The sequence below is a fragment of the Lampetra planeri genome, chromosome 21, assembly GCF_965212315.1.
Source record: "Lampetra planeri chromosome 21, kcLamPlan1.2.h2, whole genome shotgun sequence".
In the NCBI taxonomy this organism is placed as follows: domain Eukaryota; kingdom Metazoa; phylum Chordata; class Hyperoartia; order Petromyzontiformes; family Petromyzontidae; genus Lampetra; species Lampetra planeri.
In genome coordinates, this window is record NC_136127.1 from 4,825,611 (window position 1) to 4,839,307 (window position 13,697).

The following is a 13,697-nucleotide window of genomic DNA, read 5'->3' on the forward strand; positions in this document are numbered from 1 at the left end:
TTGGGGTCACGACCAGATACTGTATGCAACTTATTGTGGGGTTTAAAACGGTAATGATAAGAATAACGTTTTTTTATTTACCCAGGTAAGTCTCAATTTCATGAATTAGCAATTTTCACTTGGAAAGAAAGCAGAGCTTTGTCAGATATAGTCGACAATCCATTCATGCGTTGCTGTCTCCTGGCCACCTCAGTCTATAGATGATACTTGTCATAAAAAATAAAAGCTTTACTAATCCTTATCATTTAATTCTAGATTTGAAGCTTTCGTGACTGCAAGGAATCATATTCTTAGGTTTTTTCGGTAAAGTCACGTAGGTAAAACATCAAAATTAATGAAAATAAAATAAAATAAAAACAAAAATCACGACGTTTCGGAGGCAACACAAGTCTCCGTCATCAGGTGGGACCGTCACAGCCGAATTAACTGCATCAAGTGAATATAATCCTTATCACATTTTCAGGATGGTCCTGCATTGAGATGTTTGGTCCAATTCCATGGGGGAAAAAAACGAGTACAGTACTGGACAACCCTAGCTCCTACTAATTTCTGCTCTCACCTAGGAACTAATAATGAACATCACGATCCCCTATTGCGTTTTCATTAAGTATGGATATCGCTTCCTATGCAGACACACTTCTGAATTTAATACAGTTTTTCATAATGAGTGGTAGTGCTATGAGACACTTCAATTTCCACCATTGAGTCAGGATTACACATGGATGAGTGTTGCTTCATTGCTCATTCGATCAAGAACACTTTAACGTTTTGTTGTAGCAGCATATTGTTAATGGTTTCAACAGGAAGTTGTTTTTCATAATGAGTGTATATACACAATCCATCAAGATAGCGCACACGACTAAATGTACACTTTTTCTATACTCCAATTAATGTACCCCAAAGTTGTTATGGTGGGCACTTACCTATAACACTAGGCAACCCAGCCTTTGTTTAATGGGCTACATTCTACTAATGACACTCACGGAAAATAACACTCGACTATATTTTTCCCCTGGTAAATACTGAAGATTATGGTGAAATATATTGGTCCTGAAGGGCTTTTACATTTGGTATGAGTTAGCCTAATTCATATATTTTACTATTTATTGAATTCTTAAATCATCAGCAGCAGCCAGATTCAATCCACTGCTGGATGAAGGCCTCCCCAAGCCATGGCCATTTCAGTTTTTTCTGCACTGTAATAATATTCATGTTGCATATGTATGGCATTCTAATGTATTCGTATCAATACCACACATACAGTGTGGATGTCTAAACTCACGTATTATTCTACCAGGAAAAGCCAACTGAGCTATTAGCTCTTCTTCTTGGTTCTTTCGGTAAAGTCACGTAGAATGGAAATAATAAAATAATAAAAATAAAACATAATAAAATAATTCTCACGACGTTTCGGCCACAACGCAAGCAGCCGTCCTCAGGTGAAGAGCAGGTCTGTCGAGTAGACACACCTGCTCTCCACCTGAGGACGAGTAGACAGACCTGCTCTCCACCTGAGGACGGCTGCTTGCGTTCTGGCCGAAACGTCGTGAGAATTATTTTATTATGTTTTATTTTTATTATTCTATTATTTCCATTCTACGTGACTTTACCGAAAGAACCAAGAAGATGAATCCCTGCAGTCACGAAAGCTTTAAATCGACTATTAGCTCTTTTTCAGAGGGGAACTGGCCACGCATGATGGCTCATACAGTGGCGTATATCATTCATGGGAATTTATAGCAAAAGCCAAATAATCTAAATGCACGTTTCTAAATGAGGGGAAAACCGGAGGACCCGGAGAAAAATGCACACGACCACGGGGAGAACACGCTAACTCCAAACATGCAGGAGTCAAGGTCGAGATCAACCCCACGACGCGTATACCAAGTGAGATGTCCCATCATCAGTCATGATTCACTGCTGGATGAAAGCCTCCCTACATAATGTCCACCCCTCACGGTCTCACGATGTCAAAATCCATTGAATTTAATCTCATTACTCCATCTCTTCTGTGATCTTGCACTGGGCATGTTCCCTCCTTTGGCTGACATTTCGCAGCCATCGTTGTCCATCATCCCTTCCAGCCATATGCCTTCTCAAAGTCAATTTACTATTATAAACAGTCAATACTTCTAAGTTTGTATGTACAATTTGTATACTAAAGGCTTGGTACTCATACCAATACTACACATACAGAACACACAATATACAGGCCCTTATAGAGTAACAAGTACAATATTATTTCTAATTTGCCTTTCTGTACAATTGAAGGTTTACATTTGATACTCCAGCACGCTACATACAAACACAATGTGTATGCACATGCTACATATTCACCAGAAAATAAATCATGCTTGCTACATTTTCATTTTGACAAAATCATTAGTATGTTAGGGTGCAAATAATTGAACCATCGTAACTAATAGTGTTTTACATACAACATGCATTGTTGACATCTTCTTCATCGTCAGACATGCTCGTAGTTGTTTATTGGCATTTTCACATTCATTATTTTTCTTCACAGCTTCAAAATAGCCAGCGCATCAGAGTCTGATTATGTGGATGCTGCAACCCACTTCGTTCAGCACAAATTCCAGGTTCTTTTTCCAGGAGTCCCATTACAGCTCCCTGTAAGTGTCCCTACAAACGATAACAACACATATTCAGACACATGTGCACTACTTAAAAATAGAAATGTATACGTGCGAAATTTACTGAAACATGTCCCTGATATAGATGCAAAAATGTGTATACTTTTACATTCAGCCAGACTAACGCGGTTGGCTACGTACGGTGCGAAAGAAGTTCAACATACATATACAATCCTGCAATGTACTAACCCACCTATCATCTGCACGTGAACTGAATGGATTGCGCCATTTCCTCGGTGGGCATCATCTTGGACACGTTTAATTCATTGGATGCCACTCTGTTATTAATATTCAGCGATGGCCATCCAGTTTAATAGTCTAAAGACGATTATTCCAGACTTGTGCTTTTTAGATAACGCGTATTTGATGGACACCACACGAACTCTTGCTAAATAAAAAAGGCTATTGCTGAGCCCTCAATGTGAATGAATGCTCCTCACATTACTGCTTGCAGCCCATGAATACGGGTGCGTATGAAACACCTGCTAAACAAGCACAATGTCAAACAGCATAATGCCCAGGCTGATGTTATCAAAACAGGTATTAATGCTGGATGAATTAAACAAACACATTTTTCAAACATCCACATTCTTGCTTGGGCTATTCAAGTTATAATCTAGGCTTTATAGGATTTGTATGTATAGGATATAGTGCAAATATATACTGTACCTATCTACAAAATATATGTATTTAATGATATGGAATTCCGTACCACTTAATAAATATCCGTTTTGCAAAAAAAATTACGTAATGTAAATGTTCTCTGTGGCACTTGGCCATCCTGTTTGTGCATTTTTCTGCTGTTCTGTGTCAATGTACGTATGTTGAACTCAATTCGCACCTTACGTCGCCAACCGTGCTAATTAAAGGTGCGGGGAAGGACAAACATGAATACGTTTCTGATCCATATTCCATAACAAATAATTTGGCGATGCTATGTTGGCAGTGGTACATAAAGCGCAATTAACGAAAAGCACTCAACACATTCATCAATAACACTCCCTTAAAATAACATATATAGCAAGTGACATTTAGAGCAATGGCAATTCTTCATAGTGCATACATGTGCGCATAGATATGTTATAAAGAACGGCTATTTCCCAAGAAGTTGCTTATTATATAATGTTTCTGCTAAAGCAGTGTTATTTACGAATGTGTTGCGTTGTCATATTTCATACAATGTGACGTACTTTTAGACTAATTAAACAGTTCTTTTTTTATGCAACATTGAGATGTTGATTTTTTTGGATTAAGTTTAGTTTTGCAAGAACACTCCAACCTGTATGAGTGCACACACATACCTACTGCGTTGTGTGTCGAATGCTTACGTCAAAACTAGTTTTGTTTATAAGAAAACGTAGGGTACAGTGACATTATTTATAATAACCTTTACATATTATTACATTAAATTAGTGCATTTCCTCTGTATAAGGGAGATTGATATGGCGATACCTGCTCCCACTAAAGCAATGTGGAATCAGGGGCTCAGAACGCCAGCGGATATGAGCACAGGCCCACGCTTGATTTGACAGCCAATTTCACTTTAAAACAAAAAAATAATATATCACGACGTTTCGATCGCAACACAAGCAGTCGTCCTCAGGCAGAAAAAATAATCCAGCAGTCCCATTGCTGGTTCAGCAGTCCCACTGCTGGATTATTTTTGATATGTTATTTTTTGTTTTATTTAATTTAATTTTTCTACCTACATGACTTTACCGAAAGAACCAAAGAGTATGGATTCCTGCAGTCACAAAAGATTAAATAACAATATAGTCCCTTCATTTATCTCCCCATATACCCTCGATCAAAACATCCAGATATATTTCAACTCCAAACCACAACACTCACCAAGCTTCGAAATTCACACTCTGTCCGCGTGCCGAATACGGTCTGGCTGCGACTCCAGCTCTGCCAGCCAGTCCCCCACCAGTAGCCGCTGCCGGTACCGCTCCAACCTGATCGCTGACCCCAGAACATCGACCCTGCTCCGAGCCACTTCCAGCCTTTCCTGCAGAGCCACCCGTCCCATGTCATCTGCTCCGGGCAGCAGAACCCCGAGCCGCTCCTCCAGCAAGTCGCGCTCGCTGCGCCGCGCCTCCAGCTCCTCGTTGAGGGCCATCAGTCTGGCCTTGCTGCTGTCCACCGAGCGTTTGAGCTCATCCACGCGGTCGCACCTGCTCACGAACATCTCGGACATCTCCAGCTGCGGGAGCTCCGAGGACAGAGCGCCAGGCGCAGCAGGATCGATGGCGTGCACAGTGGCGAGCGTCGCACCGTGGGCATCCACCCACTCCCTGCAGAGACGAGCAGCCCGTAGGGCCTTGCAGAAGATGTCGGGCACGAGCCGCAGCACCTTGTAGAAGGAGCCGCAGCCCTGGAAATGGAGCAATGCCGGTCCGCTCTCGGCTGAGAAATACTCATCTCTGAGCTCATCACCTCTCAGGAGCAGAGCCCACTGCTTTCGCAGGCGAAACAGGCACTCGGCGATGCGGGGCACGGATCGCTGTGGACCTCCCAAGAGGTGCTGATGATGATCATCGTGTCCTTGATGGTGATGTTCTGCAGAACTCGAGTCTTGGGAGTCACAGCTGCTCACATCTGTGCTGGGGCGGCTGGAGACACCAGAGGAGGCGGACTGGGCAGAGCCCACGCAGTGACGATTGGGTGCTGGCACCTGCACCGATCCCTCGTTCAAGTAGAGGTTCTCGCACAGGGGGATGAAAATGCGCTCATCGAACACTTTTTTGAGAGCGACCAAGTAGCCCACGTATTCAGCAAGCCAGGTGAGGTAGGTGCTGACTTCGGAGGATTCCACTCGTGGCCCACCTAAATGTCCTCTCCCTCCTTGTCCATTCCCTATTTGTCCCCCTCTCAACTGTCTTCCTCCTTCGCTTCCTCCTACATGTCCTCTTCCATGTCCTGCTCCTGAAGGTCCAGCACGCTGTCCTGTTCCTAAATGTCCTCCTTCTCTTTGTGCACCTCCTAAATGTCCTCCTCCTCCTCCCCTTGCTTGAGGACCTCTGAGAGCCGCGAGCCCCGTGATTTCACTGCGCTGAGACTCTGAAAAGATCCTCAGCATGCGGTACAGCAACCCTACATCGAACGAGGACCTACAAGATGCGACGTGCTTCTCGAACGCATCAATACGCCTCTTCAGTTTGGCGGAGGCTGCTTCCATGTCGACGTATTTATAATAGTGCAAAGTGGCAGCGTTCGTTGTTATGTGTTCGAGATGAAATGGCTTGTGCTTTAAGTAATTCTGCGGCCCTAAAAAAAAAACCTCACTGACTCACTGCTGCTAGAGCGTAACACGCTTGCTCTTTCCTTTTCAATTCACGCATTGAGCTTGCAACACCCAGTGTGGCGTCACGTACAGACACACAAGCTCCAACAAGCCCTCCCTCCCTACTCGAGCCATCCCAACACGTGCACCCCACCCGCCCGCCTCTCGTGCCATGTGCACCTCGCTACCTCTTCACCTGCCCATCTCGTGCGTTTATTTCTTAACCTCACATCTACTACGCCTTCAGTTCCACGACTTGTTTAAGGTACAGCCGCTTTCTACAAACACATATTTTCAATACGTATTTGTAACAAAAAGCCTTTCGTTAATCTTCTGGGTGAAGGCCACTCCAGATCCAGGTTCCAAACAAAAAAGTAAAACAAAATGACCCTCCAATTTTGAGAATCGCAAAACAAATTTGGATATCAGATTCTTTTACTTACGGTTTAAGCATGGGTTTTACTTATTTCAACCAAACTTCAGTTGTCTAGCCTTTCCAGGACATTATTCGAATATGCATAACTATTTAATGACCGCATATGCATATATTACATGTTAAACAATAAATACACGTAATTCACAAGCCTTTTTAAAGCCACTGCTAGAGAAAAGCACGTTAGTTGTGGGGGTTGTTAGACCATACTTCACCACACTGGTCAATTCATTGTGCTGAAGGGGGGGGCTCCAGGACCAGTTTTGATATCACCCACCACTGACATTACCTGTGGCTGCGACTCGAACTTAGATCACAAAGTCCGTAGCGCAATGCACTAACCACGACACCACCACTTTATAAAGAATACAAAATTAGTACTTGTATAAATACTTACAAATATATGATTGCCTTCCTATCAAAATTCTGTACATATACCTAAATATTATCAGGGTATACTAAAAGTCTTGATAATGCGATATTTAAAGTATGAATACACTCAAATATGCATTTTGTTAAATGCATTACTACATGGCGTTATATATTTTTGTTAATTTGGACACCCCAATGTGATTGCATTAAACATATAAAGTTCAGTATTTAATACATACCACTGTAACCAATGATTATTCTGTTTAACAACACTGTACAATATTTATAAATTCCTTTTCTTTTCTGGGCAGTTATAACTGCAGCCAAAAGAAAGTCTGCTTTTTAAATGCCATTAAAGAGAATGATATCATTCTCTTCACGTACACAGTAGCCAATCATGTTTGTATGGAACCACATTACATATGTATGCTCACACCTAAGTAAAAAAGTCAGTGATCTAGTGTTGAAATGAGCATTGAGGGGTGGTAAAACTATAAACATTTTTTTCTTTTGCCAGGTAAGGCCCACTGAGCAATAGAGCTATTTTTCAGAAGCGATCTGGCCACAAATGATAGCCCAATTAAGTGGTTTATCATGTGGAATTTTAGAGCAACCAAATAATCTAAACTCTTGTTTCTAAATGTCGAGGGAAAACCCGTATCACCCGGAGAAACATCCACGCGACCACGGGGAGAACATGCAAACTCCAAATATACAGGCGCCAGGGTTCAGGATCTAACTCACAACCTCCTGTATACGAGGGGAGGTAGTTAACATCTCGCCACAGCGGTGCTCATCGCGTGCTTACAGTCATGAGACAGTTTTGCATGACCAGGAGTCAGCAACCAAAATAACAAGAAGATGCATATGTTTTCTAATTGCGTCAGAAACTAAATATTTCAAAAGCCGCAATGCATGTGAATACGAGACGATCCTTAATACGTAACGTCACGAATCGGGCCTTAAAGAGCTGCATGCCGCTCCAAAGAACCGCAGGTTGTCGACCCCTGCAACATGACTATGGTGTCGGTGAATGTTCTCCATAGGACAACCGCTTATGACTTCCTCACGAAGTGATAACCCTGGAGGGATGATGCGAGGATGAGTTGAGTCAATCCGATTGCGAGCTTCTCGCTCTACTGCCGAGCCACCACTCTAGCTCTACACAGAGTATTTATTTCTGAAAGCGATGATTTTCACAGACATATCACCAGGTCTCCGTTGGCAACCGATTAGCACGGTTGGCTGCGTACGGTCCGGAAAAGGTTCAACAACATACTTTGAAAAACATACTCTTAGGGGTTTTTTTTCCGGGAAAGTCACGTAGGAAAATAATAACAATAATAATAATAATAAATAATACAAATATTAATAGATTTAAACTAATAAATCATTATTTTACTTCTGTTATTATTTCTATTTTTTATTATTATATATTTTTTACCTACGTGACTTTACCGAAAAAAACCTAAGAGTATGAATCCTTGCAGTCACGAAAGCTTAAAATCTAGAATACTTTGAAAAAGACAACGTCAATGGGCTCTTGTGAAATAAAGAATGTTGACAATAAGCCACGTGACTTTATGCATAGAGGGGAGCATCCATAAACGTATATTGTGTATAATTCCACACATATATAACACATACTTATATGGGTTGTACATTACAATATGTGCATGTAGCCATTCATACACACATCAAATGCCTAGGCCTGTGTTGATTTATATGACTGTAAAATCAACACCCGTTCAGAATCAACACTATGCGAGGCTGTACAAACAAAACACAAGCTGTCGTCTGCACACTCTGCATAGGTTATAAAGTGCATTCCTTAGTATTGCAGCATTATACGGTCATACCTCTGTGAGCAACATTTAAATAACATGCTTTGTGCATTGTATTGGCAATTTTCAATGGTGAGACACTCACGTGTCACGTTTGCGATGAGGCAATCTGTCATTACATAATGAGTAACTTGAAAGATATGCATTATTACAAGTATATGCCGACCAAATAAAATGCAAATTAGATGACCGATTATATTTTTTGCATGTTAGAGCCCATCTATTACATCTGAGCATGATGAGAGATGGCGATGGTTTGGGTAGGCCCTCAACCCTGGAGTGTATTTACCACGGCTGATGATGATTATGACGATCCACTAGAAGAGACCAATGGGCATGTCCATAAAAGGCCAGTCTATCCTTTAGGATGTTATGGGTTTGGCTAATATTATTAGGCCGTGGTTCTCAACCTTTGTGGTATGATGCCCCCCCAATAAAGACCACTGATCCCCCCCCCACCACCCCCAGCCCCTGTACCACCTCCCAGATGACAAAATGCCAGAATACACAAGGAGATGTCTACGCCTCTAGTCAATACACTGTTAGTAAGGCATTTGTGTCATGTTGTGTATTCGTGTGCTTTGTTAGACATTTGCTTGATGCTGGGCATTCGCGCGTGTTGTACGCAGCGTGGCATTGACGTACGATTTTGGAATATCTCCTGCACGGTCTCCGTGCCTCAGCCGACGCTCACCCTGAAAAACTTTTGGGTTTCCCAGTGGGGCTGAGCACCCTACGATTTGAGAAACGCAGTTCTAACGTTCGTTTCAGAAGCGACTGTGATGAGCAAAGAAGTAGCCAATGGCCAGGGTTTTTTTGGTGATGTTTGATGCTATCTTTTATTTAAACAGGCGAAGACCCAAACAAAGCCATTTCCCTTTTGTAAAGAACACTTGGGTAACTTGGTAGAGTAGTTATGTAAGAACAGTTCTTACAACAATAACACGCAGTGATAACACAGGTCTTGAAAACTTAACTTTTTTAATAAGATGACACATATTAGATCAACACATTTTAACATTTTACATGTGGAATGTATTGTAATGTTAGCTCCCTATAGTGTCAGCATTTGCAGGCATTTCCAGAAATTGTGTGAGGTGATAACAGGATAACGTATAATTAGCATTTAGTAGGGAACACGCGTCTACGTAATACAAAACCCGTGAACATTTGTTAAAGGAAGCAGATTTACCGTACTTTTCGATAATTGCAGCTTATACAAATCCACATTGTGTATTACATTACAGTACATTATGAGCGAATACATGTCTTCACATGTGCACACAGAAAGTAAACCAACACATATTTTTTTACACATCTCTCAAAGGTTTGATAATGTTTTTCTGTACACTAAAATACAGAGTGCAGCATTTTCTGGTGATGGTATAAACAATAATCCTCGTTTACGCAGGAAGATCAAAGAGTATTTAACACACCTTTTCAGGAGGGTGTTGCTCAGGGTGTAATAATAAACATCATAGTTCTGCTCTAGGAAGCACATTTCTAATCCTATGGCGCAAAAATGCCCTTGACACGCACGACTAACACAACTAACGATACGTTAATCCCCGTAATACTCTAATGGCTAATAAACGCCTCCAAACAACATTTGACATTGCCTATTGTTATACCTGTATGCATAAAGCACCCCCTCCCCACCCACCCATTTCAAGTGAATAAAAACGATGCCACGCTTTGGTGAGTTGCTGAGTGCAGCCCCTGTGGGGCATATTTGGTCAACGTCTTTTGTTTCTCTGACGTCTCTGACCCGTCGGACCGTGCAATGGTGCAGCTGCATTTGTTTATTCGAGCCTTGACGGGCTCAGCCCCCTTCTCTGTGGAGGGGAGCAAAAAGAGGGCTCTTTTTGGGACAATCTACCCAGTAATGCGTGAAAGAACGTTTGGTTTAGAGCTTTTTCACGTGCGCTGTGTTATTATTTCATTTGTTTGGATACTTTTGCTCGAGGTGCATGGTCTACACTTGGGCGTATGTGAGTGATCATTGCCTGACCATGATGCAAACGTTTAAAATATTTGCACAATTATTTGCACACCTTGCTTTGAACCCAGCCTCATGAGTTGCATTCCTGGCCACGGATAACGTCAGTGGAAATTTATATCGTAACGTGTTCTGTGCCTCACATAGGTCGATGCAGCCTTCAATGAGCACTGTAAAGTATAATTCAGTAATTCATTAATTACCTTTAAAGCCGTTTGTTAATCCACTGCTGGATGAAGGCCTCCCCATGCTGGTCAACTCGGGTTGGTAAATGGGAGGTTTACATATTTAATGGGTTCGGAGCGAGATTCGCTAATCAAATTATAAAAATAAAAGGTTTTTTTTGGGTTAGATCACGTAAATATAAATGTGTCGTTAAACCCACCTCGGCCCGACACAGCCAATTAATAATTTGTCACGAAATCCTACGCGTGAAACCAAATTATAAACAGTTTAACAATCCTGTACATTTAAATATTGTCAAAATCGTCGTTAGTACATTGTTGAGTTACACTATAGTAAAGTGATCCTGAACATGTGTAACATTCACCTTGGAGTTTTATATTCACATATTACTAAAGACATTTTCCCTTAAAATATATTTAGTGAGCTACATTATTTCCAGTTTGTGTTGACTAGTACATTCATGGATCCCAAGGCTCGCACTTAAATCCACTGTCACTACAAGAGACCCACATTCTGCACTGACGTCAATTGCCAATGTGCATGCAATTCACAGAGGTCCATTTGTCATTTGTTTTTACTGCGTACTTGCCTCGTCTATTATATTGCATCAGTAGGGGTCTGTGCAGGTTATCTTAAATCTACACTTTTATAATACACCTAGCAGAGCCAGTAACGCTATAAAGTATGAGCTGTGGGACAATAAGTTCATTTGGGTCTACGCCTCACACTCCATATACTGCCTTTCTGCTAGGTAACCGAAGTTCTTGCGATGGATTAATGCATTTATTACACGTGGGATCACAGCTACTGCCACTATTGGAAAGGTGGCGGTGTATGGCTAGCAGGTGTGCATAAGTTCAAGGTGAAAAAAATGTGTTCGGGTTTGTGGAGGTGATGTGGAGGAAGGGAAACTTGTTCAATGGGGCATGAACAAGCGATTGCTATACACACAGCTGTTTTTTTGGAGTGAGACAAATTTATGGTGCCAAGTGCAATTCTAAGCTACCAAACTATTTGCTATACAGTACAGTGAAGGCACAAGCGGTTTCTATGGTTATTCACTTGTATTAGTGGTTGATATATATACAGTACTGCAATTTGGAATTGGTAGAACATTTTCGACACCATGCATTAACAGACATCATCAGATATATTCTAATGCAAACAGACTAAATATTATTTTCAATATTCATGTCAGATCAGCAGCCTAATTGTGTTTTGAAAGCTCCCTTTTCACAAGAGTCTTATTTGGTAAATTATATAATCTATTAAATGCCATGCGTGATTATTTGCTGCAGTACAATTTGTGAAAATGTTTCATACATTATGTTCATGAATACAGATATTTCAAATAAGTAAGAATAAATTAAAGTATTGCATTTAGGTTGAAGTGCGCGATTAATTTGACGTTTAATGTCTAGCACCTCTGATGAAACTGAGAGCTTAACATGCTGTAAGAATTGTTTATATGAAGGTATCGGACCTTAACAATACAACACCATAATTAGTTTTGCAAATTCACAATCAGGCATTTGTTGTTGTACCGAAATGGAAGTTTCTCAATTAAATAATCCAATAAATAGCATCGCAATGTATAATGCATTCAATGTGAAGGGAAAGTGTTAAAAGCAAGCAAACACCAAATGATCTGAAACCACAAAAGGCATGCTGAGGTAGAGGATAAATATAGTCGACACAGAGACAGATATATACTCCACCAGATTGAATATACCGAACTGAATGGTTAAGGAAATCATATTAGAAATGAGAAAATTCAGCAATGAGAGTGCAAAAGCAGCAAAACAGGAGGTTGATGATTGGCAATTCAAAACTTAGGGAGAAGTGTGGAACCCTAACACATGACAGGAATTGAATCTGAGTGGAACATTTAAAGCAGCTATCGCAAAAACATCTATCCCAGGAATAAAATTGTTTTCCACAAGTAGAGGAAGTTTCAGATGTGTTGATGCCTCGTAGGACGTAGAGCTTCCAGCTTGTAAACGTGGAGCTTCAGCTTGTAGAATGCAGCGACCCCGGTCCCTTTCAAGGACCCACCGTATATGCCCCCAGGTTGAGGCCACTCCGCCCTTGGCCCCGCCCACCTTCTCGAGCGTTCTAGCTCCCTCTTGTTCCCTCTCGGGAGCTTTCCCCGGACACGTGATCACCCCCTAGCTCCCCCACCCGGGGCTGTCTCTGTGGACACTCCGGATCACGTGTCTACGGGGTCAACCAGAGTGCCATGGTCTGGGGCAACCCTGCCCCTGGGCTGACACTCTCCCACTCCCCCTGGTACCACACACGCTATGCGTGGTGCCCGCGCTATCCTAGCACTCACCAAGCCCCGCTAGGGCTGGTACCACACCCGCCCACGGGGTGTACGTGATGACAGTGCATCGCACGCCACGGCCCTCTCAGGCCGGCACCATACAGTGACATCCCCGATGTCACTACACATTTAATTCTAGATTTGAAGCTTTCGTGACTGCAAGGATTCATACTCTTAGGTTTTTTCGGTAAGTCACGTAGGTAAAACATCAAAATTAATGAAAATAAAATAAAACAAAGATCACGACGTTTCGGAGGCAACACAAGTCTCCGTCATCAGGTGGGACCGTCACAGCCGAATTAGCTGCATCAAGTGAGGCAACGATTCAAGATATAATCCCTTATAAGCAAGTTGAAGGGGGAGGAGAGGGGGGGGTAGCTCATCAGAATGTGGTAGCCAATGAATGGAACGTATCGGGAGGGAGGGGGGGCGGGGCTCAAGTACAACGCATCGGGAGGGAGAGGGGGGGGCGGGGCCAAAAAGAATGGACGACGGCGTGGAAGCGGTTGCTGCTGCACACGCCAACACATTGGACAGAGAGGGGGGAGGGGAGGCCTGATACACATGATAGAAAAAAGGAACGAAAATGCCCATGTTTAT

At 42.1% G+C, this 13,697-nt stretch overlaps 1 protein-coding gene across 1 annotated transcript; it reads right to left on the reverse strand.

Moving 5' to 3' along the window:
• Nucleotides 1–1,522: 1,522 nt before the first annotated feature.
• LOC144724543 (uncharacterized) lies at nucleotides 1,523–5,973 on the reverse strand. Its single transcript, XM_078603781.1, has 2 exons — nucleotides 4,503–5,973; nucleotides 1,523–2,640 (listed from the first exon to the last, which is right to left on the reverse strand). Exon 1 carries the CDS (start codon nucleotides 5,830–5,832, stop codon nucleotides 4,516–4,518), a length of 1,317 nt encoding a protein of 438 aa, XP_078459907.1. The 5' UTR covers nucleotides 5,833–5,973; the 3' UTR covers nucleotides 1,523–2,640; nucleotides 4,503–4,515.
• Between the last annotated feature and the right edge of the window lie 7,724 nt (nucleotides 5,974–13,697).